The sequence below is a fragment of the Dromaius novaehollandiae genome, chromosome 6 (genome assembly GCF_036370855.1).
Source record: "Dromaius novaehollandiae isolate bDroNov1 chromosome 6, bDroNov1.hap1, whole genome shotgun sequence".
Taxonomy (NCBI): Eukaryota; Metazoa; Chordata; class Aves; order Casuariiformes; family Dromaiidae; genus Dromaius; species Dromaius novaehollandiae.
Genome location: NC_088103.1, coordinates 24032643 through 24059982, shown reverse-complemented (window position 1 = coordinate 24059982; position 27340 = coordinate 24032643). Strand labels below are relative to the sequence as shown.

The following is a 27340-nucleotide window of genomic DNA, read 5'->3' as shown; positions in this document are numbered from 1 at the left end:
CCTGACTTGAGCACCAGCCAGATTTGAGTTTTTCAGTGCAGATGGACACCTACATGCTCTTTTCCTGTCTCCTAAGTTGCAAAGGGAGTCTGTGTTTTTGAAAGGAACAGGACCTCTTTGCAAACAATCCAGGTACCTGGCTGCGTGTGAGCATTTCCTGCTGTCCGCCCCTACTGCCCGTCCTTGGCATGACCCCCAGCACGCGTGCAGAGCCCCTGCAGGCACCTGCCTCGGGGAAGCCCACCTTGGGAGGAGATGGGGACTCCACAGCACTTCCTGCTGTCAAGCATTCCTGCTGTCATGGCTTTGGCCACTATGTTGCTGTATATCTCAGTCAGGCCATATGGTGTCCTGTTACACGAGCAGAAACCTGGAATAAATCTTTAGCCTTAACAGGAGCTGTGCTGGATATGCATTGCTGTATCTGAGAGTGGAGTCTGGATCCCTAGTTTCAGACTAGGTCCCAGTTCTGTGGCTTCTCATGGCCTTCACAGACCTTGTGTTTCTCCTTTCTTTCTTTCCCTCACGCACAAGTAAAACCTCCTATTAAAACCCCTGACCCAGCCTAGCCTTTCTGTTAACTCAAGCAAAAAAAGCAAATGCCGGCTCAGCCCAAAGCACAGACCTCTCCCATGTAGGTGAGCAATGGGACCGTCTTCTTGTAGGACTGTTTAGGACCCATAATGTACTCATTTTGCACAGACAGGAATAGCCAGACAAAAACACGGGGCCAGAGCAAATCAGGCCCAAGGTAGTAATACACTGCATCTGTAAACGCTTCTGGCAGATTTCTTCAGCTCTTGCAGTGTTGTTGACTGAGAGACAAACCAGTGCAGAGCTGTTTAACAGAGTGTCCAGTAAACCAACCATGGCAGATCCCTGCAGAGAGGTAATGCACAACAGGACACCTTCATCTATATCTTCTAGTCTTGCTGCTCAGGCGACCAGACTTGGCCATAATCCTTTGCAAGTATATGGGGAAATCGCACAAGCTACTTCGCCCTGCATCCCACGGCAGCCCCAAGAAGGGAAGCGGAGGTGTGTGGATTTCTGCCCCGTCAGCATGGCTGCAGGGCAGGGGGCAGGAGGGAAGGAGAGAGCTGGAGCCCCGAGGAGGTCCCTTGGCACCACCAGCTGGTCTCAGGGCCCAGGCCCTTGGCACCCATGGGGTGTTTGTGCCCAGGGCTCGACTCTGCTGGCCAGGGTTGAGCAGGCAAGAGCAGCACACCTCCCTGGTCAGCCTGCCAGCAGAGCTGGGAGGTGTTGGGGAAGAGGGTGGAAAGAGGGTGGGCTGTCCTCTGAGTTGTTTGTGTGTTCACTAGCACTTTATCACTCTGTAGCCTCTCCAGCTTGACCCCAAATTTTGCCAGCATGCTTAAAATAGAGACTGGCTCATCCCAGCTGCCATATCCATCAGCCCCTGTCACCTTAGCCCTTTATCTCCTTCCTTGTTAATATAAACAGCCTGGAATGGGAACATGTAGGTCTGCAATAAACTGTCGGTGAAGAACCACTTTGCTGCTGTTACAGAACAAACGCCCCTTGCCAATACTGGGAAGGGGGCAGCTGTTAACCGAGAAGAAATAGCAGCACCGCTACCCACTGACACATCAACTAACGCAGAGAGAGAAAGCTGAAGTGTGGTTTAAAAGGAAGGCGTCCCGGTAATATTCCCCGAAAAGCCAACGGCTGCTCCAGGCCAAGCGCTCAGTGCTCAGCCCTGGATGGGAACATGTTTGCTGAGTGCATCTCCCAAGTATGGAGGGAGGGAACTGGGGATTAAAGGCTGCCAGCAGGTGCTCAGCGCATTCCTCACATCCCAGCATACTCCTCTGTGCCAGCTGAAACCAACCGGCTGCGGGCTGGGGGCCGCCCAGACCAGTGGCCCTAAGCCTTTCTGGCTTCCTACAGTCCGCAGGACCCTCAGTGCTGCGGGACCCTGCCAGCAAGCGTCGGGACTCCTGGGGAGGGCCAGGCTGCGCTCCCACACTGCCCGCTGCTGCTCCAGGCACCTGCGCGGCAGGGGAGGCTGGTGGGACCACGATAGCTGCCCCACACAGGCTGAGTAACTAGTTTGTGCTCAGATTTTACCAGAGAGGCAAAAGGCCTGTGCTCTAAAGCAACTAGAGTTACTTCAGTGCTGTTGCAGCAGCCCTGTGATACAAGAGAGGACTCCTCCCTGTCTCCACTCCTCCTTGAGAAAAGAGGACCAGTGGCCAGCCCAGGAAAGACCTAGAGAGTCTGAAAATAGCATGCAAGTATTCCTAGCATTCAGCTCCCCCCTGGTTTATAAAACCTTCTCCAGGAATTTATAAATCTGCTTCCTGGGGCAAAGGGAAACACACTCTTCACAGCCTCACTTTAACGACAAACCCCAACCTCACTGAACTTGCCAGGCGAGGAGAGCAAAGGGGTTAAAGGCAGAAGAGGATTCTGCAGGGAGAGAGGGAAAAGGCATATTGCACAGAAAGGACAGGAGTTAATCCACAGCCCTGTCAGCAGGGTGCTGCCTGCCAGACACTGGACAGCCTCTGGATGCAGACCAGTACAAGCCTGCCAGTTTGTATGACTCCCAGCACAGGGCTATGGAGACCTTTAAAGACGAACCGCAGCCTGTGTGTCTCACTCGCAGTGAGGGCAGCACCGAGCGCTTTGAGGCCAGGGGCCAGGCTCGCTGCCCATCCTGAAGGTCAGGCTGCCCTCAGCCCCACCACTTGCTCCCCGTACCCAAAGGATGCCCTCTCCCGGTCACCCGGCGAGCCACATGCGGCATTGCTAATACGGAGCTTTTGCTTAGGCTGCGGACAGGAAGGAAGGTGTCACCCGGCAGTTCTTCTGAAGAGATGGCTAAGGATAGGAAAAGCGGCATTTTAAAGAGAAATCCTTTCTGCTTCCTGTAGAAAATCCTTGGAGCACTTTCTTGTGCGAGTCAGAAGCAGCATGGAGGGACGCTGAGAAGGGGCAGCCCTGGACTTGGCCTAGGGGGACTGCACTCTCCGATCTGGGACACTGGAAGGATTCACTTCTCCCTTTGCAGGGGAAAAACCCACAAATTCTCTGATCCTCTCAGCGACCTGTTGTACTTTCCATTCCTTGCCTCAGTGGACACGCTCCCTCCCCATGGCACACCCGGGCTCCCCTAGGAGGACTCTCCGGTTTGGATTTCAGCTGCTTTGAGGGAATCCCAATATCAGGGTCTTACTCATTTGTGCTATTGAAAATATAAATCAATGTGGAATATTGGATCTATAAACCAGTGAAACACATTTACATAGAAAATTGTCCGCCTCACTGCACTCTTGTCAAGGAGGTTTGGTTTTCTGTGCAGCACCTACTTACATGAATATATATATTCATGCATATATATATATATGCATGTTTGCTGTCACTACTTCACCCTGTTCCTCTGACTGATCCTATTGAATCAGACAAGAGGGAGGGGGTGGAAATAGCTGAGGGGAGAAAAAAAGGAAAAGGTTAAGGGCAACAAATGAAGAGGAAAGGAAGAAGAAAAGTTGTTGCAAGGAAGGCCAGTGCTAGGAGATGCCAGGAAGGCCAGCACTGGGAAGAGGTGTTAACAGAATTTTCCTTGTAAAGTCCTGAAGAGACAAAAAGACGCAGTGATTATTGGACGTGTGTTGGGGATTTTGGCCTAGCTTTTGGGAACAGAATGCAAGGGAGGAGGGGGTCAGATGCAACTTGGCAGCATCTGTCCTTCAGTATGCACTATATTTAGATAGTGGTATGTGGGGGGTGAACACATGCAGGGACGCTAAGAATAGAGTAATCCTGATTATAACTTAGTGGCTTCATGTCTTGCCTGAGTATAGCCCAGGAAACCTGTCTTGCAACTCTGTAACCACCCTCCCTGCTGGCCAGCCCCACTTCTTCCTAAGAAAGAAAATCTGTTGTGGGCAATCGGAAGTGGCTTGCAGTGCCTTTCAGGAAAAAGTTGTAGTAGGTTCATGCCTTTTTGCCCATCGTCTCCCCAGGGTACCTCACACCTCCTCTCTTTCATCAGCAGAGCTCAGTCTGTAAGGTAGGAAGGCAAGTTACATTATCTGCCTTTGCCCTAACCTCCTAATGCATCTTTCCAGCAACAACCTAGCAAACTCAGGCCAAGCCAGAGTTGTGGATCAACTACAATTGGTCTTTCCATCCGATCCCCCCTTCTACTCTCTGACTGTGTCTCAAATCAATCACACAGCTGCTCCCCTTCTCTCAGCAGCTACAAGGGCATAGGGTCCATGGTAACCTGGAGGTGTTTTGAGTTTCATTCACGGCCTTATGTGAAATGTAGTCCTGCCACAGGGTTCCCCCAGAGAGATAAGAACTGCCTCATTGTAATATAAAGCAGTATAAAGCATTACTAAAAGGGAATGAACTCAGGTAGGAACTTAAGAGCCAACCAACATTTGGGTCTGCTTCTCCCAGGACTTCCTGCTCAGCCCCACTACAAATGCAGCACTTGTTAGCTGCCAGAGCAGAAGCACACCCCACCATCTCTTCTCTCCGAAAATCTGTTCACAGCATTTTGGTTAATGGAGCAGCACCTAATCTGCACTTGTGCCAGGAAGATGCCCTTGTGGTTAAAACACTAGAGTGGAATTCAGGAGACCTGGATGATCTTTTGTGTGACCTTGGAGAAGATATTCAAACTGTGAGCCACAGATGACAGGAGTCACAAAATCAGGAGGTTCTTCAGCAGCCTTTTGCTCTGACTCTTAAATTTTATGTGTCTCAGCTGCCTACCTGAATGCAGAGATCCAGTAAGATACTTATTCTGTGCCTTGTCTATTAAGGATGTGAACAATGTCACATCTCAGCAATTTTACATGAGATATTTACTCTAATATATTATAATTACACTAGCCATTACAATTATACTTCTCTATTTAGTTCCCGTAACTTCCTGCCCAAACACCTTATTCTCATTTAAGAAGTGCCACTGAGTGACTGGCTTCTTGGTAAAGTAGGTCCAGTGTCCCTGTGGACCTATTTCACAGGTTATCCAGTGAGGCTAATTAGGGGTGCTCACCTAGAGAGAAAGAGAGAGAACAGAAATTTGCTGGGACAGTAAATGAGCAGAGCAAGGGAAGGGTGGTGAAAGAAAAGATCTTGAGTAGAAGCAAAGATTTGTGTGGCTTCTGGGCAAGGGGGACTGGAGATGAAAGCTGGTAGTGGCAGAAGATGCTGGTGCTGGCCAGTCTGCTAAGTGCATGCAAGACTCCTGTAATCCATCACCACCTCGAGCGTACTAGCAAGGGGGATGCTGCTAACCCAGTGTTGGCAAGAGAGGAGAACAACTTCTTCAGTGTACTGGACCTAATTTCGATTTGTACCAGGGGTATAACTATATAAAACAAATGCAAGCAATCAGGGGTTGTTAGTCTTCTCTGTCTTTTGAAACTAAACACCTTAAAAAGAGCATTTTGCAGTGATAATACAAAGGGGGAAAACAGAAAAACAACCCCAAACTATTCACCTTCTTTGCCTAAGCAAAAAGCTTAGCACAAAGCTTGCTGCTAGGAGCAAGTATCTAGCCAGAGTTGACTGTAGGTATGTAAAAAGAGGCTTTATCTCCAGGTATGTAAAAAGAGGCTTTATCTCCATGGCCTTTTATTACTTGATGTGAGAGTAGCTGAAAAGTGAGTGAAGGGCAGTACCACTGACAAGGAGTAATGCCACATATACTGGAATAGATATTAACAGTATTTGGTAAGCATTTGACTCTCAACAGAATGAAATAGCAAGATACCAAGTGTTTTTTTCTATGAAGCAAGGATTCAGAAAAACCAGACATATATGTGAAAAAGCAAGAGCTCCTGTGCCCACCTGTCAGCTCTGGGACAAAAGAGATTGAATGTTCAGAAGAAACATGCTCATACTTGTCCCATGTAGATCCCTTTCTAGAGGCTCAGCCTTGCTCTCTCTGACATCAGAGGTTTTAGGATCAAAAACGAAGGCAATTAGAGCTCGTAAGCAAATCTAACCACCAAAATGTCTCTTAACAGGGAGAGGCATTGAGCTGGGGCAGAAGGAGTAAGGGGAGCCTTGCACACAAGGCAGAGTCATCCAGAAGTGTGGTTTCAGTCCGCCAGAACAAGGCACTCTCAGCTTCAGCGCTATATCCTAATGCTACATTGTAAAAGGCAGCAAGCTTTGAGTAAAACCCTTGCTCAGAACAGAAGACTCTCTTTAGTTATTACCTGCTGTTGAACAGCAGCAGTCTTAAGTGTAATATGCCACCACAATATTTATTCTGAGACAGTGCAAGCTAGGATGAAAACGTATCTGCTAGTCTATTGATAGAATGAGGATACAATCCGAGACAAAAAGCACTTATGTTTGCAAGAAGTCATTGTGGGTTACTGTGCCAAAACACAGCACCTGTTAACCCTAAGAGAGCCTCTTAGAAACCCGAGGAGGAGGATAAGCACCGTTGTTCTGCAGCACCGTGGCAAGGATAGGATCAGTAACTGGTGCTGCCTAGACAAATGCCCCAGGCACCTGCAAGATTGCAGGGAGCGTTCATACAGGGACACGCATGTCACAGTGGCACATGTCTCTTCACATGCCTTGCAGCCTCTTTGTAGGCATCTTTATCTATGAACGTACAAGAGAAACTGGCTTAGCCTTTATAGCTGCATTCAGTAGTTCTAGTAAGTTGAATAACACAAGGGAACGTTCCTGGGCTCTGGACCTCAATTGCCTGTGATGTTAAACTGTTAAAATGGTCCTTAGCACACCTTTGGCCCAGGCCAGCTAATGCTCTCCTGAACAATTCCCAGGCACGGTTTGGGAGCTAGCACAGACCATTCCCACAGCCATTCCCACAGCCATTCCCAGTGGGCAGCTTGCATGTGGCCTCCTGTCTGGGAGAACTGAAGAGTTTAACTGCTGGGCTTGGCTCCCCTCTGCAGCGCTGGCCACAGTGCCGGAGCTTGGTCCCAGGCCCAGCGAATGTACTAGGTATAGAGGCAGTTTGTGTGGTTTCACCACAACTGCTGGTAGTCATATGTCTGAGATGCTTCCAAGACTGCTAATAGCCAGATAGGATATAAACAAGCTACTGCCCAGACTCTTCACCTCTGCAGGGATGGGAGGGGAAGCTTTTCTTGCAGTGTGCTTTGAACAGAAGTTTTAGACAACTTGCAAAAGCAAAAAGCATGAGGCAGCATGAGGCAGGCTGCGGTCACATGAGGGAGGAGAAACCATTCAGGACAGTAATGTCCGAGAGACCAGAAGCCGACACTCTCATTTTGTCATAGGCATGATTGCTTCATGTTATTTGGAGGGAAGGCAGGCAGGGAAAAAATTATAAACACAGAATGAAATGGCTTGGGCAGTGAGAAAGGAGCAGTTTAACAAATGGTTAAAGATTAGCCAAGCGCAAACATAGACTATAAATCAAGTTTCTAACTATTTGTGATTTCTCAATCAGACTCTAGAGCAATCTTTCAATTAGTGTTATGGTGGCAAAAAGATCCACCTACCTGGTAAAACTTGATCAATTTGTGATGTCCTTCTAGTCTTGCTTTAGAATGAGCTACTACTCCCAGTTACCATTTACTGCGTAATTTCACTGAATAAAAGCCTGTCTGGTCTAACCCACAGTCCCTAACTTGACACAAAAGACAGTCTAGAGGAAATGACATAACGACTGATCTAGTTTGTCCACACAGTCTGCTCTCCTCACTTGCTCTGGGAAGCAGTGCCTGTGTAAGGCTACTTCACTTGCAGTTAGCTCTAAGCCCTGGTGATGCTCAGGAACTTGTGAACTGGATCATTAGCTGTTACAGATCAACAATGGCGATTTGCAACAGTGAGGAGACGACTTTCTCTTTAGGCCCCTTTCTTATCGTTGTCCTGAAGGTCCTACCCGCACATCTCCGCGGGGAAGAGGACAGCCGCCCTTCCCAGCGGCTCTGCCCCTCGCTCACTGCTGTCCCTGTGCTGGGCTGCACTTGCAGCCTCACAGCCTGGCATCCTGCTGGCACGCTGCGGCTGCGGGGCCCAGCTGCTCCTCGGAAAGCTCCCCCAGCTCTGCATCCTGCAAACCCTTGCCGTGTCCCAAGTGTGGCACCTGTCTGAGCACCGACAGGCCATAAGGCATGGCCAAAAATGCTACAAAAGCTGCTCAAGGCACTCTTTCTAGAGGGCTGATGCATGCTCAGACCTGCAAGACCAGTGCTAGTGACTGCTATATGCGAGGCTGCCAGCAGTACTTTCTCAGATGGGACTGAGAGAAAACAGATAAAGAGCAGCCTGTACGCCTTTCACTGAAGGGGGAGAGGAAGAGGTAGTGCTTGCAAATCTGTGAGCCATCAGATCTATTTGGGTTAGAGCTGGCAGCCTCCAGCAGGAAAGAGTCACACGAGCAAAGGTGAACAGGACAGAGCAGCCAGGCCATACGTCGCAGAGACCAGCATGGCCCAGCATCCAGGCGGCAGGGAAATCTGGCAGAGGGGACAGGAACAGCAGTGGACTGCCAGCAGAGAAACAGGAGAAAGGGGAGATATGTGAGAAAGAGGTAGAAAGGATGTTGTGTTGAACTGCTCTTAAATGACAAAACAGTTCTTGCTTTTAAAAGCAAGGAGCTATACAGTTCTTGTGCATCACTGCTTACCCTAACACGTCATTCTGTCACTGCAGGGTAGATGTACAGAAGAGGGGCTGAAAAGAGCCTCTTGAGTTATCAGGGTCAATCCCCAGTTGTTTCACATGCCACATTCACTCCTGTTCATACACTGATTTTAAAAGGTTTTCAGTTGTTTGCCTAGATTGGAAAATTGTTGCAGAACCTCCCTGGTTAGTTCCTCCTGGCCTTTCCGTGCGCACTTGTTCAGTGACAAGGCTGTCCTGTATTTGAACTGTGCTGCTGTTGTTTGCCCAACATCTATTTGTGGACAGCAACCGTACCTTTTAACCTTTGTGCTAGGTGAAATGAGGCTTCTCTCCTCCCCTCCTTTCCTAGAGCTGCTCTGCCTTAAATTAATTTTTCTTGAATGTGGCTGAATCCATAGGTGTGAGTATTTCCAAAGAATTCTCACTTTTGCGCTACACAGTAACATCAATGCCTTCCTAACTTTATTAGAAACAGCTCAAGTGGAGCTCATTTGTTTGCCTTTTTTTCAGAGATGCATCATTTTGCTGGCTCGTAATCCTCCCGTGATACATTAATATGCCCAGGTCTTTCCCCTCCACTATCACAACCAGCTGAAGAGCCTCTAATTTCCACTAATTTTTTTAGTGTTAGTTGTGGACCAGACTATGCTGGAGGTGCAAGTGCCTTCTTTGCTTTGTAAAATAACTGGGTTTCTCTGTTGTGGAATAAATCTTGTTTTGTAGATGACTCCCTAAAGACAGCTTTGCATCAGTTTGTACCATCTTTAAAGCTGCCCTGCTAATCTTGGTAAAAATTATTTCTGTAGTATAGCCCCACATTGTTTCTAGTTTGGCTGATTGTGCACTTAATGCTTATGTCTTATCTTATGACTTTTCTGAGACTAGTTGTTTTATATTTTGTTTAGTTTCAAATGCATTTGGTGCCCATTTCCTTATTGCAAAGACATCCTCCAAGAATCTGATGGCATTATTCTCTGTATTGTACTCTCTTGTCAGAATGTGTAAGTCTTCTAATCATTCATAGCTTCTTGCAAGGAAAGCAGTGCACATCAGGGCCATGTATGTTTCCTTTAGTCTTTCTAAAATAAAAATCTTGCTATCTACGGATCGTTTTCATTTCTTGCTTTTAAGCTTGTTTTCTGTCTTTCCTGCTGATTGTTCCAGGCCAAAGATTTGTTGTGTTGTATCGTTGTGTGCTACTGAGCTATACCAACAGGCACCTTTATTTTGGTAAGGGGTAGCATAAATTCCCACTATCCTTTATCTGCTTAACTGGGTAAAAGATTCATTGCAAATGATAATAAGCCAAGTGTGAACACAGTAGTTCCACTGTTTTCAGCAAAAAGGACATTGCTGTAACTAAGAATAAAATGGAGAGCTTCCTTTCCTTTTTTGGTTCTTACCTCGTTTTTCCCTTTATTTGTTTCTCTAGCTCTCCCTATTCCAATTCTTCCTAATTTCTGTAGAATTATTCATGTCCTCTGTTCATCTTTGATCCTACTGTGTATCTGCCTGCTGAGCATATCAGTGTCTGTTGTCCTTTTAGCTTATTCATTACTGAATTGATCTTTTAATACAACCCCGAGTTAAATATCATCTACCCTTTCCCACTGAGGGTTCCCCAGACACTAGCAAATTCCCTGCTGCTTCTCTTTTGGCTCACCCTCCACTCCTATGATACCTGCTTTTCTGAGATTGAATTGTTGTGGTACCACCAATCTTCCATGTACACATCAGACACTTTTAGCACACAGACACTGCAGGTGATTGTTTGGGTGGAACAAAATATTCAATATGTGTGACTCCAGCAGGAAATCCTACTTTACACAATGTTTAGTCTCTGGAATGCCTGGCTGCATGATGCCATCAAATCTTCATTGAAACCACATCAGGTTTTAGTCAGACAACCAAAGCACTAGCTGTTCACAAATCATCATCTGCTTATGTATATGGTAAAATAGCAGGACTGTCAATTCTCATTTACTTCATAGGTCGTGCTGATGCTGGAGTGAAAGAATTTCCCTCCACATTGCAGTGCTAGCAAATTAGATGCATTGTTGAAGGTTACAGCTCCCTCTGAAATTCCCTGCCTTGCAGGGAACACAGAGGAAACAGAGCAGGAGATGGACTGATCATCAACCTAGTCCCTGCTGGCAATTCCAACATCTCTACAGAAGTACAATGTATACCATTTATATCTAACTTATTTATTATACTTGATTCACTTCCATTTATTAGTCCCAAATTAGCTTTTTATCTGCTTAGCTCTTCTTTTTATGAAGAATGGTATATAGAAACAATTTGATGCAACATCCAAGGATAAGCATATTTCTGTAGTGTTCCTACTAAGACTTTGCTAGTCTGAAAGTTGAAGTTGCCTTAAATGACAGCGCTGGAATCCCCTGAGACCCCAAGTTTATCAGCTCAAATATTTCCTGCTACCTATAGGATATTCACGTCTGTATTTCCTATAGCATCTTCTCCAGATTCCTGCATATTCTGTCCTTCCCCATTCTGTCTGAATAGATTTTGCTATAAAAGCCCAAGCACTAATAATATTTGTTGTGTTAAGCCAAGTTTTCCTTGTCTCATGTAAACACTTCCCTTTCTTCCCCAGAATCCTTTCTTTGCCAGCAATCAGCTTACTAATAGACCATTCTCATTTATCTAATCTGCCTTTCCATGCATGCGCACCACATTCTTCACTCTACTACTGAACATTGTGTTACTTGACCTTACCTCTGCTAGCCAGGCTCCATCTCAGTGACAGCTCCCTCTCTGACCACATTTCCCAGCGCAGCCCCCTGGCACTGATCTCATCGATGGAGGCAAAACATAGTAAATCACTCATCCACACCCCAGGAGTCCCAGCTCTAAGAAACCCATAGAGAAGCACACAGCAGTGCCATCTTTCTCTGTGCAATATCATGTGGCCATAATCCCTGGCCAGGCTTATTAGCAATGGAGCCATTCCCATCTTTGGCTCCTAAAATATCCAAACAGACAGCAATAATGATTTTAGAGTTTTGGGACATGTTTTTCAGGCAGCATTTTGGCCCAGACCTCATCCTACTGATGTCAGTAGCAGAATCCTAACCACAGAAGAATGAAGGGTTGATTTTCTATCACAAAGAGCCCAAAACTTCAAGCTTCTACTCTCCTCCTACATGGCAACAGAGGAGGACAATTAGATCACTCCATGACTCCTGAAGATTTATTCTCTTCTAAGCATTCAAATTTAACATTCAAATATGATCTTCTCAGGTTCCCAGTAAGGATCCAGCAGTCCTTTGCTTGGAGGCTATTTAAACAGTGTTGTATTTAAGACACTCACTATTTGGGGGTCACCTGTATTCCAAACTGCCAATAACTTCTGGACAATAATAGCCCAAAGTGGTAATCATAAAATCAAATTCCTGCTTGAACAATGCTTTATATTTTGAGCCTCATATGGATTTGTATCAATTACATTTTACATAATTATTTTTTTCTGCAGTAGCCAAGTATTGTACTCCAAAAAAATTTTTTTTGTATTGCTGGACTTAAGGAATGGCACCCACTTCTCAGTGAGAGCTACTTCTAGCTAATACTTCTCTGGAAGTGCTATTAATCCCTAATCAATATTCCATTCACCTTAAGGTGCGACTTATCTTGGATAACGGTTAGTTCTTGTTGCTGTTCATTGCTGGGTAATCTTTGTATAACACACAGTATCTCCTCCCTCTTCAATCCCAATTTCATACCTATTGGGGGGAAAAAGTGAGTCAAAAAAATCCTAGACTCTGCAGAGTTTATGTGACCATGGAAAATACTATTTTGCTAGCAACCACTGATTGCAGATATGTGTCATGGGTATTGATTCTTTGAAGCCAAGAATATGTGCAGAAGTTGTTTTCCTGGAGAAAAATAATCTTTCTCCATGTAGGAAACCTCCACTTTGGGAAGAAGCTGTGGGATTCCCAACCACTTGGTTGCAGTTACAGACAAACACTCCTTGACGTGGGAAGAGCCAAATGACACAGGACATTTCATTTTACAATTCTGTGTCCGAGGCACAATCTTCTTAAGGAAACAGAAGGAGTTTGGCAGAGCATTTGTTCATTCCTGCTGCTGGATTTTTTCCATTGAGATATCCCTGGATATCACTGCATCAAGGCTAATGCAGCTGTTAGGAGCTTAATCAACACAGTAAGCTTTTTTCCTACATTTTAACCTGCTCAATGATCTTTTGAAAGGAGAACTGTACCAGCTGTTGATTAAAAGTAATGCAACTCGAGGTTCATGTTTACTCCCTTCTTATTTCATCTCCCATCCAAACAACCTCTGCTTCTCTTTAATTCTTGAAATGAAAACAGTATTTGCTGCTTAGAGCATCAAAGATACTCACTTCAGACAGTATTCACAAAGCTTCACCAACAGAAGAGACCCCAGGAAATTTGTATCTATTTTGAAAGCTGGAATGTAGCAATGAAATGTTAAGCACAGTTGAACTGAACTGCAGAAGTGGCTTTTGTTGCTTTGGTTTTAATTAATTTAGTTGGATGTCTTATGCAATACTGTGAGCCCTTACTCCTGCACTGTCACTGTGTTATATCTCAGCTGATAAGTGGAGAGAGCTGTACAATTTATAAAGGGTCTGAACTATACAGACCTGCACTGAGAAAGCAAGCAGGTCTTTACCTGACACTTGTGTATCTATTTCCAGCTCAACAGCATGCATTTCAGGACTGGCATTCCCCCCAGGACCCTGCTTGACTATTCCACCCATTTTCCTTTTCAGATCTGCCACCTCGGTAAGGCGTTCCTGCATTCCTTAATGGTAGTGGAAGATGCCAGACTCACTAGGGATATCTGAGTCCAGCGGAACAACCCTGCCCTCACAGTTCACATCCTGAGGTCCTACCTTTGACACCTGAAGGGGTCTTTTCTGCTCAGAGCCTCCCTGTAGCCGGAAGCCCCAAGGGGCACCTCCAGACAGGGTGATGAGCATTTCTTCTTCAGCTCCCATGATTTCTGTGCTTTGGATATTTTGTCTTCTGTGCCACCTTCTTCCCAACTTCAACACAAACTCCAATTCTTAAGGGGCAGTATCTTCCATTCCCATCTTCACAATTCACGTCACGACTCCACAGTACCCAAAAAGGCCCTCTTCTCACTTTCCCCCTCAAGTTTGCGCACACAAGAGGAGAGTTGAGACTGTCAAGCCTAGCCTTCCCTGCTCTTCTGGACTCTCAGCTGCTGCTCTGCCCACGATTAGACATTTGATTCTGCTCTTGGTAAGGGGCCAGAGTTGTCCGGCACACGTGTCATGTCAATCTCACCCTCGGTGCCCCCCCCCCCCCACCATGGATCTCTCACGGAAGTGTGGCTGAAATTAGCTCACCTCCTGTCTCTCCAGCTTTGTCTGACACTCGTAAAGCTGGAAGCATTTCAGTAAAAATTTTATTTCCACTTCCCATTCCAATTGCAAATCCTAGAGTCACCCAGCACTCCGGATTAATTAGTGTGACAGTTTCAGGCAAGGACAGGACACAGGCACCAAGATTAGGCGACAGCACCTCGCCCTGAGAAACTGAACAAAATCAGCGTGGAAGCGGCACGCTCGCCGCGTCTCCCCGTGCAGCTACCGTGACCACACAGCAGCACCATCTCAGCCCACCCCGAAAACCACAGGCAGCCTACAAATGCCTTAGGCTCCCTGAGCAGCTTGCTGCTCCCCGCCCTCCTCTACGGCCGCTCCCGGGTCGGGCCCCGGGACAAGAATAGCCGGGATTAGCGCACACGGGATCCCGCGCTCCGCTCCGGGGCCTGGGGCCTACGCAGCCTCCCGGGCCGCGGGAAGGGCCCCGCACCCGGGTCCTTGGCTACCTGCTCCCTACAGCGGGGCACACGACGCCCTCCGGCTCCCCAGACCGCCCCGACCCCTCGGGGCCACGCAGGAAGCGCGGACGAGGGAAAATCCGTGTTTCCCCTCGCTGCGGGGCTTCGGCGGTCACGTGCCGTCGAGAGCCCCGGAGGATCTGCCGCCCCGGGGCTGGCAGGTGCTCTGCCGCGCCGAGCCCCTCCCGAGCGCCCCAACGGCCGCGCTCCCAAGGCGGATGCCGGCGCCGCCCCGCCCCCTTGCTACGCACCCCGGGCAACCGCCCCGGCGACGTCACGGCGCGCGGTGCCCTCCCCGAGCCCCCCCCGCGGCGGCGGGGCACGCAGCGCCCGGCGCGGTGACGTCACGCCGCGAGCGGGGGCGGTGCGCGCTCCCCGCCGCAAGGCGCCTGCGCGGCATCCGGGTCCTTGCGGGCGGCGCGGCGCGGCGGCCGGGGGTTGGCGGGGAGTGCGGACGTGGCAGAGAGTCGGGGGGGGGGGGGGTTGCTTCCGGTGGGAGCGCTGGGCTCGGGAACCGGAAGCGGGGCCGGCAGCAGCGCCGGGAGCGGCGGGGAGCGGCGGCCGCGGTGAGTGAGGCCGCGCGGCGGTTCCGGGGGGCGCCCGGCCTCCCGGCGGCGCCCCGGGCGGCCCAAGCGGCGGGGCCCGAGGCAGCGCCATCACCTCCCTCCCCGCCTCGGGGGCCGGGGCCTGGCGGCGGCGGCTCTGCAGTGGCGCCTCTGCGGTGGCGCCGAGCAGGGCGTCGCGTCGGTCCCACCCGCGCCGCGACTGGCCCCGGTAACGCGTCCGGGCGGGAGCGCCCCGCGCCGCCCCGGGCGGGCGGGCGGGCGGGTGGTGGTGGCCGCCGGCCCTGGGCCTGCCTGGCGGTGGGGCTCCCTTCTGCGAGGCGGGGGCTGCACCCGGCGCGGCCGCCGGCGGCCCGGTGTGGGGTGGCGGCGCGGGGCTGTGCGGGTCGGGCCGCCGCTCCCTCCGGAAAGCCGCGGGCCTTCCCTCTGCGCTGGGTGTGCGCGGGGGCGGGTGTCCTCTGGAGCAGCCCGGGTGTCTTGTCACCCTCGCGCCCTGCTCTGCGGCGTCCTGTGTTGCGCTGTTTAGGCTTCATTCATTCGAGGCTCCTAGAGGAGGGTCGTCCCGTGCGGGGACCCGGTGACAGCGTTTTCCTGGATTTGGTAGTCAGCTGAGCAGTTGGCTGCCTGTGGCTTGCTTGGAAAGTGCACGGGAAAAGGGAAAGGAGGTGGCATGACCAAGACATGACAGTAGGCTTGAAATACTAAATGTGTGAGATGAAATCACGGTTTCCACATAGATGGTGCTTTAAATGTGTTTGTTTTGTATTGCTGGAGTTCACTTTCACTTTTTCTGAGGTAAGCCCTTCGGAGTAGGGAGAAGGTTAGTTTCATTTCTTCTTATGCTATAGAGGTACTTGAGCTTTTTCCAGTACCACCACCAAAAAGCATGTGTGTTGTCTTAGTCAACTCTGAAATTGTGTCTTTGATAGGGAAATCTTGCAAAAACATCCAAACTGGGCTTCACTGGTAACTGTCATATTGTAGTTTAAGCTCTGTTTAAACTTACAGTAGCCATGGCTGATGAGAGTGGTTGCTGGAACATAGGTTAGTTGTTTACACCAGCGTCACAAGTTTACCACCAGAGTTCTTTATATTTGTACACTAATGTTAAAGAAGATTTTCAGTTTGCAACTCAGTTTTCATCCACTAATCCAATAGTCCCATAAAAATATTTCTTAGTCTTTTCTTGTTACAAAGTTTGGTAGTAAACTTTACCAAATGTTTGGGAGAATGCTAGTGGGAGGGGAAATTAAATGCCTTCTGACGTATAATGTGCCCCCTCTCTCTCTCTTTCTCTTTGTCTCTTTTTTTTTTTTTTTTTAGTGAGCAGGATAAAATCATACCAGTAGAAAGTAATTTGATTTGCTGCTGAACTTACTCTTGAAGTCTTTACTGTTCATTAATATAAAATTGTCCTGGATGGATTTAAGTAACTTTGGCTTTGATCTGTTCCTCCTTATCATAGAATAGCTATTCTGAATGAGGGGTGGGCACAAGTCTCTGTGGCCTAGAATGCCAGAGCTTCTTAGAAACTTTCTTTAGAAGAGACTTGTCTTAAATCATATATGTATACTGTCAGCAGAACCATAAACACTTCTACCCATTTTTATGTGAAAGAGGGCTAGTTCTATAAGTAAGAACCTTTCTGCTTAAAGATGTATCACTCCATTCTTTATTGCCTCAGACAGTGCTGGATGAAGATGGATATAAGAAGTAGTTCTTCTTAGCATGCTAGGACATTCATTGCAGGTTCTAATTTCATGGCTGAGAGCTGAGTTCTAGCTCTAGCAGTGAAAGCTGTCTAAAGGATTACTTCCTTAATGAGTTGTTTGATGCTTGTAGCCCTTCAGTTTTCTTCCGATACTGTAGGATTATATTTTCTTCCTGTAACAGTTATTATCAGAAGGAGGGTCAAAAATCCAAGAAAGAATTGATGGTTGGCTAAGGAAGGGCAAGGTACAAAGATTGACTAAAAATAATCAACAGCAAGGCCTCCACAGAAGAGAAAAGGTGGAGGTGTCTGGTTCTTTAGGTTTGAAAGACTTTATTAGGAATGGAATTTGAAGATAGAGCTTGTTCTTGTGAGATCAGCAAGCTCCAATCTTAAGAAAGAAAGCATGGAAAGACAGTATGAACTGGATGAGATGCATTAGGAAAAACTAATTCTGGGCATCTTTATTTTTTTGTGAGTGGGAATTGTATATTATGTTTTTTGAAGTTAGAGCACAGAAATCTTGGATGAAAGATGGGTAGTGTTACAATGTATGCGCAGAAATTTTGTTTAGCATTATAATACAGTCTTATTCCACATTTTTACTCATTTGTTCTTCCTTCTGGCCTCTTCTCTAAACTTTAAACTACTTTAACTGTTCCTAATCAATTACACTTGTGCAAAGTTCACAGAATTGAGTCAGGTGACTTCGTTGGTTGTAACAGGTATCTGGAGATGCAACTGAGGAGGAGAAAAAATCTTCCACTGTCATTTTGTTGATGTCATATTTTCTATGACTTTGGCCTCCACAGGATTTCCCTCCAGGAGTGGTGCCCATAATTGAGTGATTTTGAAATCTTTTTGAGAAATAGTTAACCATCCAGGGATGTCTGTATTTTGTTAGTTTATTTCAGAGAGAGATGTAAAAATCTACTGGAGGGGCTGGGGGGTGGGAAATTATGGGAGATTTGGGGTTAGGTGAAGACTAAGATTTTTGTGTTGAATTTTTTACCATTTTCACACTCTTGTAACTTGCATGTTGCATTGGTCTCTGCCCAAGTTGATGGATCAGCCTAACAAAACAGGGCTTGAGGTGGCCCTTCTTTAGAAGAATGTAGAAATGATCTTTTTAACTTAGGTATGAACTACTGATTTTTGCATCCTGAGCCTGAAAGACTCTTTCAAAACAGCCCAAGAAAAGCAAAACTCTGCTGCAGAACCTATTGTGTCAAGGTGTTATAGCAGTTAATCTATTGTTTCTTTTCCTAAAAGAGTCTTCAATGCAAATACTGTGGCTTCTGGACTTTCATTGGTGTTAAATTGCAAAGTAACGTTCTGTAAGGCAGGTGCCTTATATCTCTAGATGAACTATTAAAAGGAATCCTTTTGGACTCAAAATGCATAGATGAAGAAAATATTACCTATGCTGTAAGAAGTTCTGAGAATCTGCCCAGCTGGAAAGACAGAGCTCCACAAAGATAAAACTGGATTTTATGCCATTTGGATATAATTTGGACAAATATATGGGAGATGTGCTGCTGTAATGGCCTGAATCATTCCAGATCAGTTGCCAGTCTTTGACTTCCAGGATGTGAGCTTCTCTTCCAGCATTTCTGTCTTTTTTTTTTTTTTTTTTTTTTTTTTTTTTTTTTTTTAAAGGGGGGGTGGGAGGGGGGAAGAGAGAGAAACAGGAGCTTCTTGCATCTAAAGAGAGCCAGGTGTTCTATGAATGCTTGTAGCAGACATTGTCATGCTGTATCTGAAGCAAAAGCAAGGACATCTGTCAAAAGAGTGTTCTTGGCTCCAGAATTTAGGTCTTTATGAGAATGGCGTTATTTTGGTACTTCTACATAAAATTGCAGAATAGACATGTTAAAGGCACTATAAGTAATGTTCTAAATTGGTCTTTGAGGATGCTGATCATCCCCCTTCTCTCCCATCCTTTGGAAATGACTTTGATTTCCATGTTCAGAAATTAAGTAGACGTATTTCCTTTAGTTCCAGCAAAATATAGCAGGCCATGCTGTCCTCAGCTTTTTTCCAAGGATCACTCTCATCAAAAAATGAAACAAACAAGGCTTTTATTTCTTTGGGACCAGTAAAAAAATTAGCATCTTTCTGAAAGAAAGTCATTTTGCTGTATGCTTTTCCTTTAGAAACTGATCAAGAACTGATGAAATCAAGCTTTTCAGTTTCAAAAGGGAATTAACAGTGAATGCAAACCAGAAAAGTGATGGCTATGCAATTTTTAGTGATTTGGGAGATCTGCTGATTGAAAACATTCATATGAATCACTGTATTTTTTTAAAAAACAGGTCATAAAAACAGAATTGCAGTCTGTTTTGTGTGGATACTGAGGAATCCAGAACCTATTATAGAAGCTAAAGATTTGTTCCCCCATTGATCTGCATTTTTTTTCCTTCAGTTTGTTGCTGATCAGCGCTGGTTATCTGTCTTGTATACTTTTGTCCTATTATAAATTTTTATTATTTGCACTAATGCTATTTTGAACAAAGCTTCCATAATCAACTGCCATTTGTACAGAGGAATAGAAAACTGTGGAGACTTGTAGAAAACTTGCTTCATGTTTTGCAAGAAACTTGATTTCAGTTATTTATAGTAATGACTGCTTGTTGTGATAGTATTTTCACGCTAGCATCAGTTCTGCTTACTTGAGCTTTGTTTATTTACTGGTGCTTTGTATTGTAACTGATGAGTGTAGTAGTATCATGTTCAACAGCATGTTTTAACATTACTTTTGGTTCAGTTTTAACAATGTGTTGCCACATACAAATGAATATCCTCAGTATTTTGATTGAGCAGAAGTGCCCATTTACGCTTCCTCTCCTTATCTGGTGTATGCATTTTGTTCTTTCTGTGATTTTTTTTTTTTTTTGTCATCGCAAATAGTGCATAAAATCCTCCCTTTTCCCATATCTCTTCAAATGACCATGTTCTGATTTCTAATCTCTAGTTCACATACATCTTTTTTGGCAAATAAAATGAATGCTGTTTGGTAAAAATGATCTTTCCTGAGGGAGAAGGAGCGGGGACTCATTCAGTGACAACTGCCTTTTGCCTTCTGAGGTGGATACTCTTGGTCTTGCCCAGATGATACTCCACAGCAGTAATGAGCAAGCATGGCACTAGCCTTTCATTTAGAGCAAGCTGAGCAACTGAACTAATAAAGTGACCTTTCCCCCAACTACAACATAGGCTTCTTCTTGGGTCTCTCAGGTGTTTTCTCCTCCTTGCCAGGTCCCTCCTTCACCCTCTGCCACTTTGGAGGAGGTATCAGCCTGTGCTGCGCTGGAGGCTGGCATGTGCTGGCTGCCACATGGAATGGCTGAAAGTCCGAGTAGTAACTACCTTTCTCTCAGTGGGGGCACCCAGTTAGAACCATCTCCTTCATGTAGCTACTTTTTCCTAGAAAGTGCAGGAGATTTTCTCAGAACTTTGTTCTTCTAGTTTTACTTTAAATAGGCTTGCCTCTTGGTTTCATTATTACTGAGGAGAGAACAAGGAGCAGATAGCTACTACCCAGTCAGGTGGGGAGTTACATTCATGGGAGGGAAGGGAAAGGCTAAAAAGAGAATAGTAAAAGATCATCAGGTAAGGTCACCAGCTAAATATACACTTTTATCAGTTAAGTCAAAAATGGTTTGCAAGGGATACTTCCCCCCATCTTGCCATATTAAAAAAAAAAAAAAAAAAAAAAAAGAAAGATTGGTCTTCTCCAGCCCTGTAGTAATTGTTTCTGCAAACAGTAGGTCTGTTTGGGGATATCTCCAGTGACTCCTGTAAAGTTTTGTAGGTGTGAATTGTGGAGAGTGTCTTAGTGATTATAGTTCTGGATGTGTTCTGCAGGATGCTCCTGCTTAGTCTGCAGCTCTTCTGGAAGAGAGAGCGGTTTCTAGTCACTGTTCCAGCAAACTCCTCGTGCGCACAGTCTGATAAGCAGCAGTCAGCGCTTAGAACCAAGAAGTGAGCAAGCAGTGGTCCTTCCTCAGGAGCAACTGCTGCCCTTATGTCCCAAGATGCTCAGATATAGCAATCCTCTTGCCATACTCTGCCTTCCCTTTGCTCCCACCTTGCAGGAGGAACTGTCCTACTTTGCTGTTTGCACTGAACCAAAAGCAGAGGGGTAAGTCTGTGCTTGTGGTGTGGTGGCAGTACCTAGCTGGGCAGGAAGAGGTTAACTTTTAAGGGAACTTGGGCAGGGAGCAGGTCCCAAAGTCCAGATTTCTTGGCCCCATGGCCAAGCTTTTAGAGTAAGCATTAGTGTGCTTTATGCTCATATTTGTTGTATTTATGAGCTATGAAAACTTAATGTAGTATGCTGTCCTCTGTAAACTATTAGATTGTTCTGTTATGATACGCGTGTTTTCCCTTGATATGATATATATGGCTCTGCAAGAGTTTGTATTTAGATGGTTCTTAAAGAACTGTAGTTATTTTAGTACCCTTTCTGTGCAGCTCTTGTGTCTGTTGCTGAAATAATTCTTAGAGGTTATATTTTTGATAGTGTAAAAAACATTAACATTGGTTGGCATACTAAAAGCAATGAATGGGCAAAACAGTTCAGGCATCTGTTACCTTCTCAAGTTAAGCTGTAGATTCCTCATTGGGATTTACCTCAACAGGCTGATGGCTGTTACAGCACTGTGTCATGTTTGTGTTAGGATTTACTGCATATTTTTAATGCACAAGTTCATCATAGGGTTTGGAGCAAGATATGAGGACAGAATTAAAGTTATTTATTTTAGCTTTGCATTTTTATATAACTGCAGCCTTTAATTTTTTGCTCTCCGAACAGGGTTTTGTTTACAATGTTACTATAGATACAGTCTTACAATGTTGTTCCCCCCAACACAGCTATGTAGTTAAAGGAGTACAGCAGAGGATACAGGGTATTATTGAGAAATAGACCATGAGGGAGTCTCCTGTCCTTGAGCTGATCTCCTTGGTTTTCCACAGCTGGAGGTCTCTGTGGTACAGCTGCCTGCTTGGGACCATGGTATTGTAAAAGTGCTGCCTTTCTTTGGGGTCTCCCATCATCTTTTTTAATTTTTCTCTCTATAAAGTTAGTCAATCTTTAGTATGTTCAAAAGAGAGGAATTAGGAATTCATTTATTCAGCAAGATTTTGTGCGTGGCTTTGTCAGGAAACTTCCCTCATGTCTCTGACGCTCTCCTTCCAGGTCTTACTCTGTTGTATAAATCTGCTGGTGACATCTTTGCCTGTGATGCTTTTCTTCTTGAACATCTTTCTTAGGTGAGCATGCTGTGTTTGCAATCTTCAAATTTTCTGAAACATTTATGCATACAGTGAGGACTTCAAAGTGTCCACTATTTAAAAAAGAAAAAAGTCTTTATTGACCTTGCTCTAGATTCTTTCAAAGACTTCAAGCAGTAGCCTTTGTGGCAGCTGAACTGTGTTGCTTTTTTAGCAAGGAAGCATGATCTAACAGACTAAGCGAAGAGCTGCAAGCTGAACTTGTTGAGTTTTACTGGTGTTACGCTAAGGAATCATGCATCTGAGTCATGAAATCTGTTTTCCATTGGTCTCTTGATCAGTGAGCTGCAAGTAATTCTTAAGGTGTCTTGGGAGGCTTGATAATTACCTGTTGCAGAATGGCAAATTATGAGTTTTTTTCCTAAGAAGGTGTTCACAAGTCTAACCATATTGAAGAACTGGTAAGTTGATTGTGAAACAGTTTATGTATGTTTTGTTCTCTAGCTAGCTTTTCTAAAGTTTTTTTAATCTTACTGGGAAAATTGCTGTACAAGGGTAACTTACTGCTAATGTGTTACCTTCCCTAATACCTCAGGATCTTTTTTCTGTGAAAAGAGAGGTTGGCCCCTTTGTTTTTGTCTGCTAAAAGCCATTTTTCCTCCTTTCTTGCAGGTGAGATTAGCTTGGGGATGTGAATACAATGAGTGTAAACCAGCAAGCTCACACAGGGCCTCCTTATGGGCAAGCTCAGCCTGGATATCAGGGATACCAGCAGCCTGGCTATGGAGGACAGCCATTGCCAGGGATTCCTCACTCGCAGTATGGAGCTTATAATGGTCCGATGCCAGGATACCAACAGCCAGTCCCTCCACAAGGTACTGCTCAATCTGTTTAGTAACCTGTGAATTGTTGCGTGCACAGAATTTTTTTAATGGTTCCTATTGTTAATTTTTATTTTGTGGTAGTATTTCTCTTTGCTTTTGCATGTGGCATGCATGATGTTGAAAGTTATGTTCTTCCTGTACATTTTTGGGGTATTGCTCTGACATTTGTCCATTTCAGTATAGTTTGGTTTACTTCCATAGCTAGAATAACACATTGAGAAGCACAGCCTACTTTCTTCCTGTATTTCACTGTCCTGTAGTACTGAAGCACCCGAATAGAACAGTCTTCCTGATTAAGTTGTGTTGAGGGACAGCAGGTAGGGACTTGTAACAGATTTGTAACTGAAACTGTAGACCTGAGATTTATAACTGAGATATATGGAAAGATTTGCATTCCATCCTGAACACTTAAGAGACAGCTTTAGGTAGAAAGCACGTTTGGTGGAGCTAGTTTCTTTAAAGTTTTTAAAACCAATAAAAAATTCGTAGATACATGGGCATGCTAATATGTTCCAGAATTTTCTCAGTTTTGCACAGTTGTATCACTTTTGGAGAGGCAAAACAGGGTTAAGCTTGAATCTCTTTCTTTGCAAAGTAGTTCAATTAATTTTTTTTATTTCTTTCAAAATAAACACTTATTTAAAGTTATTAAACAACTTTGAGGAGTCTTTGTTTTTGAATACCTGTATTGTTTTGGGAGATTAAAAGTGATTTCTAAAATGTCATGTAGGAGAAAATACTATTGCTCTGAGTAGAAGTGTTTCTGCCTTGTAGATAATGTCCATATGAACTCAGTTCAACTGAGGTAAGAACACCAACTTTCACTCTGAGATGTTTTAGATTTCAGATTAGTTTTCTAAGGAAATGACGAATATGGTGATCATGCTGATGGACTCTGTGTCATTTCCCCCTCCAAGTAAATTTTGATTTTTTTTGGCAACTTCTTGAATTTTAAACCAAACTTAATGAGAAAGGTAGAACAATCAAAGTGCCTACAATTGTCTTAAAACTAACAGAAGTGAGAGACTGAGATTTGTGTCCCTGAGAAAGAGATTCCAATAGGAGCTGAACAGTTATGCTGCTGGGTTTTTTTTAACTGGGGCTAGCAGGATAATTGAGTGAAGAAGGGTTAGTGTGGTGTGCTAAAGAACAGGTTATTCAGTTACTCTGTCTTCCTCTGCTTTCCTTAATCTCTTCTTCCCCTCTCCCCAATAAATCTCATCCAGCAGCACTTTTAATCTGTGAATTTTGAACTAATTTCACAGAAGGTTTAAATTTTTATAGAAATAATGAAAATTGGTACTGGGCAGATAAAAGAAACCTCGCTTCCCCAGGAAAGACAGGCAGAGCTCATCCATGGAATGCTCTGTTTGGCTGCAGTTCCAGCCAGCCAGTGCATATATAGCCCCTGACTAACTGGTGTTTCATGTTCATGGAAGGAACAGGGAGAAACTGGACTTATTTCATTGAGGGAGGGAAGGAGATTCAAGGAGGACAAAGATTACTACAGGTTTTTTGGAAAAGTTTCATCAGTGCTGTTACTTACAGAACAGCTTGGTTTCTAGCTGTCATCAGTATGAAGAACTTCTAGTGACTGTTTAGGATGTCTGTGAAAAGAAACTGATATATATTTTCTGTCTGATACTTCAAAAGTGGCCTGCAAGTCTGAAGGGCATTTCATTTTAAGAGAAGTAACTCTTTCTTCTGACTTCTGTTTTGCCTTTTTTTTTAGGTATCAGAACAATAGAAATTTAATTCATGACAGTTCAGTAAGGACAGTAGCTACCTTGACACATAAATGTACAAACTTTTATGGATTGCAAATGCAGATCTTGTTCATGCCAGTAGTGACTGAAAGGTGGGGTCATGCTGTTGGTGACATGGTGGTCTCATTTGGATGCCAGAGGTGTATTGCACTAGCTATCAACATCATCTTGTTCGCTTTTTTGATGTCAGGCAAAGGTTGGTCATGGTTTGTGGAAGAGGTTCCTCTTCTGTTTTTTCTTCAGAGACCATCCTTCTTAGTAGTAGAAGCTCTGTTAGCAGACTATAGAGGAAATCTCAGCTGCCAAGTTGCATGTTTTGTACCTGTTCTTGTACGCTCAAGATTCCTGTCTTCAGAAGAAAGGAATGTAAAATGCCGAGTACCAGCACAGCAGTTGGAAGTTGACCTGTTGGTAGGTGCTGAATATGAGATCTGGGTGGGAAAGAGTGGAAGACAAGTAAAACTATCAAAGAGAGCAGAGAAATAATAGTGAGCATACACTGAGAACTTAAGGACCATGAAAGCACTATAATTAATACAGATATATATTAACTTTTGCTGGAACATAAAATAGTTTTTTTAATATATTTTGACAAGCATTACCAAGAACCTCATAAACCTGATATTGCTTTCTTAGTGGAAGCAGTTTAAGGAAGAGTCAGGAATGGAAAGGGACTTCCAGAGATTTCTTGTTTCCCCCGTTGTGCATATATTCCTTGGGCGATGATCAGTTCCTGCCTTTTTTCAAAGCCAGTTGTCCTTTCTGCCCCTCTCTCCAACATGCATGGCTTTTCAGGTCATTGCAGTAAGACCTCTTATGGCTGCATGATGTAGAAGGAAGAGAATTAATTCCAGAGGCACCAGAATTTGACAGCAATTCAGTGAACACAGAGCTGAAAAGAGAGCTGCCAGTGTTACTCTCTGACCTCCAAGTAGTTGTCTTAGGGGTATGTTTTAAAAATAACAGTGAAGAGGGCTTTGAAGACTGAGTGGAGAAGTCTTGGGAGCAGATGCTGTCCTAAGTCAGGGAGAGGTCCAGCCTTCACATCTGACTTGGGTCACAAACCTTTACTTCTAATTGATGGAAACATGAAGTGCTGTGCCAGTGACGATAGCCTCACTTGGGAACAGAAGTAGAGTACTGTGCTCAGCTGAAAGTAGCTGCTGCTTGCTGGCAAAATGTTAAAAGAACGGGGATGACTTTTTGCCAGTCTTATAGGAGACAGTTTGCCTTCTGACAAGATCATTGCAGGTGGAAGTGCTACTATACAATTGTCTGAATACCAGTGACTTTTAGGTTGCTGCTGTATTATTTTATGTAGACTCAGTTTATGATACCAGTTGTGTTCATGTTAGTATATGCAGTATATTGGTAGTTTGTTATGGGTGGCAGGACAGTGAGAGTGAGTAAGGGATAAGTATCAAATGTGACATGGATTTTTATGTACATGGTATTTTCTGTGCTGTGTGGGATGTCATTGGGACACTGTTTCTTGGTGCCTTCTCTCTGGCTTCATTTACTGGTGTATTCTGTCTTTCCAGGTTACTTCCCTTCCTTGGGGTTCCCTTCAAAGGGCTCTCCTGTTTCTCTCAACTCTGACACTTCTTCTCTTGCACCTAATTTCATAGGTAAATAGTGTCCTTTCTATGGGAGTGTTTGTGCTGTGCTGCTCCTACTGTGGGGAGGAGGGTGGTTGTCTTAAGCGGCTTTTGTGCCAAGTTCCCATTTAATACGGATATTTATCTCAAAGGTGTGGCTACCTGATTGTTCAGGCAGAGGTGGGTGACACACTTTTCGCTCTATTTGTAGGCAGCACTCCAAAAACATAAATAGGATATGAAGAAACAATCCTAGTAGAAAGCCCTTATGCCTGCAGATTCATAGATAAACTGATTTGTGACTAATGTATTCTAAAAGCTGATTTCAAAACCTGAATTGGCCCATTCAGGTTCTGTCAGAGAGAAGCCTCAGTTTAAAAGCAAGTAGTCTCTCATTTGAGTGAGAGCTAGGATGTAGGGTTCAACATGATTGTAATGCTCTCTAAAGCTTTGCAACAAAGCAATCTCCCAAAGTTCCCAGATTTTGGTCTTGAAAGTAATGAGATTTTGCTAACTCTAGGTTTCATTTGAAGAGAAAACTTTTTAGCTTTCTTGCATATAGCATAGAAACCCAATATATGTTTGGAATAATTATGATTACAAAAGCTGTGGCTTGAAGGAGAAAATATTTTTTGCAAAGCTAGCAATTAAGATGTAAGAATTAAACACTGCAAGAAATCACACTGTATTTTTCCTTCCTTCCAAGTAGTGGTGTTTTACAAGAGCTGTTTCCAGTAGTGTCTGTTCATTTAGAACAATAGGGAGTCATACTGGGCCAAGTCCACATTTAGTGATGGATAGGATGGTCTCAAGGCTTTGAGTAAAATTGCAGGGGTTTCCCAGTATGCTGTACTCTGCCTTCATTTTGAGGTCTGTGATGAGTATCTTGAAGGTGTTGAAGGGGAACTTCAGATTCCTCAAGGGTAATGAATCTTAAGATAATAAACTACTAGATATTCATAACTGTTCAAGTGAATTTCTTCAGTGATTTTTTTGAGCAATTTGTGTAGATGATTAAAAAAATACTTGGGATAAGGACTAGAAAAAGAAGACTACTGAAGCTTTTTCTGAATTG

At 44.8% G+C, this 27340-nt stretch overlaps 2 protein-coding genes across 7 annotated transcripts in view; one reads left to right on the top strand and one right to left on the bottom strand.

Moving 5' to 3' along the window:
* SYNPO2L (synaptopodin 2 like) overlaps positions 1 to 13895 on the bottom strand; it is a 39485-nt gene extending 25590 nt beyond the window's left edge. The window contains exon 1 of the mRNA XM_026094948.2: positions 13532 to 13895. Within this exon, the coding sequence (XP_025950733.2) occupies positions 13532 to 13636 (105 nt within the window). The 5' untranslated portion in view covers positions 13637 to 13895. The remainder of the gene's footprint in view (positions 1 to 13531) is intronic.
* Positions 13896 to 14893: 998 nt separating this feature from the next.
* SEC24C (SEC24 homolog C, COPII coat complex component) overlaps positions 14894 to 27340 on the top strand; it is a 40376-nt gene continuing 27929 nt past the window's right edge. The window contains exons 1-5 of one of the 6 annotated variants that reach the window (XM_064513873.1): positions 14894 to 15074; positions 20650 to 20926; positions 21983 to 22056; positions 22690 to 22892; positions 26209 to 26295. In XM_064513873.1, coding sequence (XP_064369943.1) covers positions 22718 to 22892; positions 26209 to 26295 — 262 coding nt within the window. In that variant the 5' untranslated portion in view covers positions 14894 to 15074; positions 20650 to 20926; positions 21983 to 22056; positions 22690 to 22717. The remainder of the gene's footprint in view (positions 15075 to 20649; positions 20927 to 21982; positions 22057 to 22689; positions 22893 to 26208; positions 26296 to 27340) is intronic. The other 5 variants (XM_064513872.1, XM_064513871.1, XM_064513874.1 and 2 more) reach the window with 5 other exon arrangements.